The sequence below is a fragment of the Penaeus monodon genome, chromosome 18 (genome assembly GCF_015228065.2).
Source record: "Penaeus monodon isolate SGIC_2016 chromosome 18, NSTDA_Pmon_1, whole genome shotgun sequence".
NCBI classification, from domain to species: Eukaryota; Metazoa; Arthropoda; class Malacostraca; order Decapoda; family Penaeidae; genus Penaeus; species Penaeus monodon.
The window spans coordinates 1,939,405-1,945,689 of NC_051403.1; the positions used below are offsets into that span (position 1 = coordinate 1,939,405).

At 44.8% G+C, this 6,285-nt stretch overlaps 1 protein-coding gene across 1 annotated transcript in view; it reads right to left on the reverse strand.

Moving 5' to 3' along the window:
* The window catches only part of LOC119584917 (anti-sigma-I factor RsgI8-like), a 7,183-nt gene extending 1,220 nt beyond the window's left edge, over positions 1-5,963 (reverse strand). The window contains exons 1-4 of the mRNA XM_037933535.1: positions 5,372-5,963; positions 4,417-4,560; positions 3,911-4,122; positions 3,631-3,646 (exon numbers count right to left, since the gene is read on the reverse strand). Of these exons, the coding sequence (XP_037789463.1) occupies positions 3,631-3,646; positions 3,911-4,122; positions 4,417-4,560; positions 5,372-5,963 (964 nt within the window). The remainder of the gene's footprint in view (positions 1-3,630; positions 3,647-3,910; positions 4,123-4,416; positions 4,561-5,371) is intronic.
* Between the last annotated feature and the right edge of the window lie 322 nt (positions 5,964-6,285).

The following is a 6,285-nucleotide window of genomic DNA, read 5'->3' on the forward strand; positions in this document are numbered from 1 at the left end:
TTTCATGTGTGGGCCACGGGGCCCGGGTTTTGAAAAACCCGGAAAAAACCTTTCCCCTGAAAAAAAAAAAAAAAAACAGTATGTTTTTGGGATTTTAGGAGCTAGGTTAGAGATTTTGTTGTAGGTTTTTACCCTTTTCATTAAAAACCCAAACCACCCACACCCCCAAACACACACCCCCCAAAAAAAAAAAAAAAAACAAAAATAATATTATTAATAAATAAAATTATATTTATTAAATAATATATATATATAATTATTTATAAATTATATATATAGATATATAAAATTTTAATCTTTTTTATTTTCCTTTATTATTTTTTTTTTTTTTTTTTTTTTTTTTTTTACTTTTTTTTCTTTCCCCGTTATTGCTTTTTTTCATTTTTTTTTCCCCCCCCCCCCCGTTTAAAAAACTTTAATTTTTCTAAACCCCTTTTTTCTTTGGGGCCCAAACCCGTGTATAAATTTAAAACCCAATTTTTCCTATAAAATTTTCTTTTTTACCAATAAACTCTTTTCCCTTTCTTTTTTTAAAAATTAATTTCCCCAAAATTTTATATCAGTTTTTGGGTTTAATTTTTGATATATGTATATATATATAAAATATTATAAATATAAAATTATATAATAATAATAATATATTAATTATTTTTTTAAAATTTATGAAATTTATAAATATATGATTAATAAAATTTTATATTTATATTATATATATATTATTTATAATTATAAATGGATAAAAAGTTTTTATATTAAAATTTAAAATATATATATATTTAAAAGAAAATATGATATAAATATAATTTTATTAAAGGGAAAAATTAATTTTAAAAATAAATATTATATGGTTTTATGTTATATTTTTAATATGGTTTAAAATTTTAAAATATATTATATATTTATATTTAATATATTTATATATATTTATGTAATTTATTAAAATGTTTAAAACCCCCCTTAACACCCCCCACCCAAAACCCCACACACACCCCCCACCCCAACCCCCCCAAAATATTTTAAATTTTAATTTTAAAATTTAAATATATATATATTATTATATTTTTATATTTATAATAAAAAATATAAAATAAAAGGGGGGGGAAAAGATAGGGGTAGATAGAATTTGGAAGGTTAGGGTTTTTTAATATAAAATATATTTCATTAAAATTTTTAATTATATAATATATATATAAAATATTTTAATATAAATTTTAAATTTTCTTTTTTTAATTTAAATATAATATAAATATATTAATATAATTTTCCTATTTTATTATAATATTATATATATTAAAATATATATTATAGGGATAAAAATTTTAAAAAATATATTTAAAATATTAAAATATATAATTTTTCCCAAAATTATTTTAATTTTATAAATATTTTATATTTTAAAAAGGAATTTTTATTTTATTCCAATATTTAAAAAAGGGGGTTTTTTGTTAGATATATATTAAAGATATATATCATCATCCCAAAAACCCTTTTAAGGGGGGAAAACCCCCCGGGCGGGGGGGGGCATGGCCGCCCTTTTAAAACCCCTTTGTTTTTCCCCCGCCCCCGGGGGGGATCCCCCCCGAGGTTGGGGGTCTCCAGGGGAAGGGCCCCCCGGGGGACCCCTTTTCCCAATTCCTCGCAAAAAGGGGGCTCCCGGGTTTTGAAAACTTTTGGGGGCCCAAAAACCATAATTTTCCCAGGTCATTTTCCCCCGGGTTTTTCCTCCAACCCCAAGGGGGGGTTTTCTCCGGGAGAGAGGGCAAAACCCAAGGGCAGGGTGTTCCCCAGGGGGAAGGCCAAGGGGGTGGGGGCCATTTTTTAGCCGGGGTTTGGGCGGGGTCCCGGGGTTATTTCCAAAATAAACCGGTTTCCCCCCTGGGCCCGGTTTTTTAAGGTTTTTAAACCCCCCGGTTTGGGGCCCCCCGTGGGGGTGGAAAAAAACTGTTTCCCCCCCTGGATTTTCCGGGGAAAGGGGGGCTTTTTTTACCAAAAAAAGGGATCAAGGGCCCAGGGGCTTCAAGGACCCCCCTGGATAAGGGGGATTTAAGGGGGTTTCCCCCACCCATTTAAAAGGGGAAAAAAAAGAAAAGTATCAAGGGGGCCCTTGGAAAAGGGCCCCCGCAGCTTTGGTTTTCCCTTTTAAAATAGGTACCGGGGCATCTCCAAAAAACCCCTTTTTGCTGATTTGAGGTTTTTATGGGGTTTCCCGTTGGGGGCCCGGGGCCCAAAACCGTCCCACTGAAATTCCTGGGGCCCGGGCAAAAACCCCGAAGGGGTATGGAAAATTTCCCGGGGGTTTCCAAAAGGTTTTGTAAAAACTTTTTTTGGGGGACTTTCAAAGGTTCCCCTTTTCGAAGCATGGGGGGTTGGAAATGAAAAAAGGGGTTTCCCCCCAACAGGGGGGGCCCCCAAAAAACCCGAAATTTTTTGGGCTTGGTCCCGGAGGGGCCCCTTTTGGGCCCAGGGGGGGCTTCGGCCTCATTCTAAAAGGGGATTTTAAGAAGGGGCCCCCCAAAAAAGTGGGCTCCCCAAAACCCCAGGGTAGGGGGTGGCAAAAATCGTTTTTTTTTTTTTGGCAAAAAATTTCCCCAAAGGGCTGGGGGACCCCTTTTTTATTTTCCAGGTTTTTGTCCCCCAAATTGGGCTTTGGGGGTTTGAAGTTTTTTCCCAAATTAAAAAAAGTTCCCCTTTTCAGGTTTGAAAAAAATGTTGGTGCAAGGGGGGCAAAAAAGGGCCCTTTGGGCCTTCCCCCCCCTGAATTAAAAAATGGGGAAAGAAGGTTTTTGGGGAAAATACCCCCAAAACCCCAACCTTTTTCAGGGACTTTTTTAGGTTCCCCGTATAAAAGGGGTTTTCTATCCAAAGGCCCCAAATTAAATCTGTTTTCGGAATTTTTTTCCCCCGAAGGGGTAGGGGCCCCCCATAAATGGGTTCCGATTTGGGGGGGATTTTTTTGAGGGGCGGGGGTTTTTTAAGGGGTGGCCCCAAGCCCCCCAAACCCCCCCCCCAACCCCCAAACCCCTTCCCCGGGGAAAGGGGTTTTTCCCAAAAAAAAATTTCCCCGAAAACGCTTTTGTATACCCGGGGGCTTAATTTCCCCGTAAGGGGGGTTTTTCCCGGAAAACCGTTTTTAGGAAAAAATGTGGGGGGGGAGAAAAACCTTTTCCCGGTTGGTGAGGGGAGTGTAATGCCCCTGGTAGTTGGGGTACAATCCCCAACGATTTTCCCTTTTTTCCCCCTTTCCCGAGAGGGGGTGGGCCATGCCCGATGGCCCGGGCCCGGGGGAAAAATTTTTGGGGAGGCCCAAAAAGGGGAAGGGTTTTCAAAACCCCAAAAATTTAGCAGTTTTTGTAAAAGGGTATCCCCATATTGGGGCCCGCAGCTTTTTTACCCCTCTCAAACTTTGGGGAAAAAAATTTCCCCCGGCCTAAACCTTTTGGGTTTGGGGGGAAAAAGGGTTTTCCCCCATTTTATGGGTGGGTCCGGGCCAAAAGGGCCCCCCCTGAGAACCCCGGGTTGCCAATTCCCCAAAGGGGCTATCTGTTAAAAAATGTTCAAAAAAATCAGGGCCCCCAAGTTCATGAAAAAACCCCCAAAAAAATGATTTTGGGGATTTTAAACCGGCCAAACCCTTGGGGTCCGGGGGCTGGGAGGGCAAAATGTGAGGAAAGGGGGGTTAGAGTTAAGTTTTTCTTTAGGGGTTTTGGGGGGCAGGGCGGGAAGGGTTCCCTTTAAACCAAAGGGGAAAAGGTTCCCTTTGGGGGGCCTCCCCAGCAAAAATTTCCCGGGGTTTTTAAAAAAAATGTTCCCTTGGGTTTCCCTTTTTCAAGGGAGGGGGCTGAAAACCCCCAAAAGGGGGACCATTTTGGAAAAGGGCGCCAAAAACTTTATTCTCATTTTGGGGCCCAACCTTGCGGGGCCAAAGCTTTTTCCCCGGGGGCCTTTTAAAGGGGGCTTTAAAGGGAGGGTGGAAATTTTTTGCCTTGCCCTCTGGTTTACGGGAAATTTGGGCTGGGGTTTCCCAGTGTTTTTCCCCGGGTTGAAGAGCTCCCACCCGGGGGCAACTGGGGTCCGTCAGGGTTTTTTTGGTTCTGTGGGAAACGGTCAGGGGGGACTTGGGCCCTGGTGGAAAAAAAACGGGGCCCCACTTTCCCAATCCCCTTGGTTTTGTCCAGGGTTTCCAAACCTTGGGGGGGGAGGGGGGAAAGTTTTTAAGTGGGGGCCCGGCCCCGGGGTTTGCCACCCAAAAAAAACCCGGGGCCCATGGGTTTTGGTTTCCACCCGGGGGAAATCGCCCCTCTGGGTTTAAAAACCCGGGTTTGTTTCCGGAGGAAACCCCCCATTGTGTGTAAAAAGAATGTTGGGGGGGAATTTTTCCTTGGGGCCCCTGTAAACCTTTTTAATTCCCCCTGTAACCCAAAGGGCCAGCGATGGGGGGGTTGGGGGGCTTGGGGACCCGGGGGCCAAAAGGGTCCTCTTTTTCTGGGGGACCTAGCAAAGGGCCTGGAAAAGGAGGCTTATTTTTTGCTTTCTTGGGGGCAGCCTTCCCCAAAGGGCCCCCTGGGGGGCCAAAAATTACATCTTTTTTGGGGGGGCCCCCGGGGTCGGGTCCCCAGGGTGGGGTTAAACCGGGATTTGGAAGTTTTACCCCGGGGGGGGGGGGGCAATACGAAAAAACTTTCCCCCGGGGGGGAATGTCTTTAAACCCGGGTTTTTGAGTTTGGGGTGGGGAAAAAACCCCTTTTTAAAAAATTTAATTTTATATAAAAATCGGTTAAGGAAAAACGGGTTTTACAAAACAATAAAAAGGGAAAGAAGGGGCCAAAAAAAAGGGATGCTTTTTAGGGCTCCCCAAAGCCCCTAAAAAACCTCACAAAACCGGGTTTTTCACCTCAAACTTTTCCGAGGGCTGAATGGCTGGGGGAATTGGGGGAAAAGGCCACCCCCCCCCCCGGGGGGGGTGGGGGGGGGAACCCCGCTGGGGAAGGGTCGGGGCTTTGTAGTAGGTGGTAAAAAAACCCCCCACCCCTGATGTTGGGCCCCTAACAGGTTTTTCCTTCCCCCCTTTTGAGGGGGGGGGGGAAAGGGCCCCCCTCAACCTTTCCCAAATCGTTAAATTTCCCCCCCCCCCCAAACCCCCCCCTTCCCCCCGCATTTTTCCCTTTTTTCCCCTGACGTTCCCTTTGAGGGGGCTTTTGGGGGGGGGGGGGAGGAAAAAGGCCCAAGGGGGGGGCCCCCCCTCCCCCAAGGGCCCCCACCTTTACCCCCCGGGGTTTGGTTTGGGGGGGGGAGGGGGGGTTTGGGACAAAAAAAAGGGGCCCCGGGGGGGGTGGGCCACAAAAAACCCGGGGGGCCCCTAGCCCCCCCGTACCTTTTGGGGGGGCCCCGCTGCTGGAGGGGTTTCCCCCCAAGGGGTTTAACCCCGGGACCTTTGGGGGCCCCGGGGCCCTTTGGGCAGGCTCTTGCTTCTTTGCTACTTTCTGTATGATGTTCCTCAACACTAGGATTGCCTCTGTTGTCCCTTTTCCTGCAGTGAAGCTAAATTGCTCTTCTGCGATTTGTAGAACCAAATAATGTGCCAGCCTTTGTCGCAGAATTTCGAGCAGTATCTTCGAGGCATGGCTTATTAGGCTCACTGTTTGGTATTTAGTGCAATCTTGGGTTCCAGGGACTTTAGGTAAGGGAACAAGTTCAGACATCACCCATAGTTTCGGCCACTCTCCTGTTCTCCAGATCTCGTCAATGATGTTCTTCGTGACTTTGATGACTATTTCCCCTCCTTCTTTCAAAGCTTCTGCTGGAACTTTGTCTATTCCGCCCGCCTTTCCTTTCTCTGCCTTCTTGATAGCGGCTTCAATCTCGGCTTCCAAGACCAGTGGCTCTTCCTCACCTCTCTCTATCTCCTCCTGTACATGCTCTTCCCCGCCAAATAGTTCAGCACAGTAGTCCTTCCATCTTTTCATGATGTCTTTTTTGTCATATATCATTGTACCATCAGCATCTTTGATACCGATTCTCGAAGCAGCTCAGGAGTCCATTCGTGTACGCCCAAGGGCAAGGCAGAATTCCATCTCCCTGGAGACATTAGAGGCCTCTGAAGCGTGTCGCAAGGTTCGGCTGAATGGGAATCAAGTCTTGCGTCGTTCCATGGTGCGTAGGGCTCGGACATTGCTGAGAAGGGACAAGGAACAGTTCATCAGGAATCTTGCTGAGGAGATCGAAAGCCATTTCTTGGTAAATGACCTTTCGCCCTGCACCTACACAAGCCCATAAGGAAAATAACCT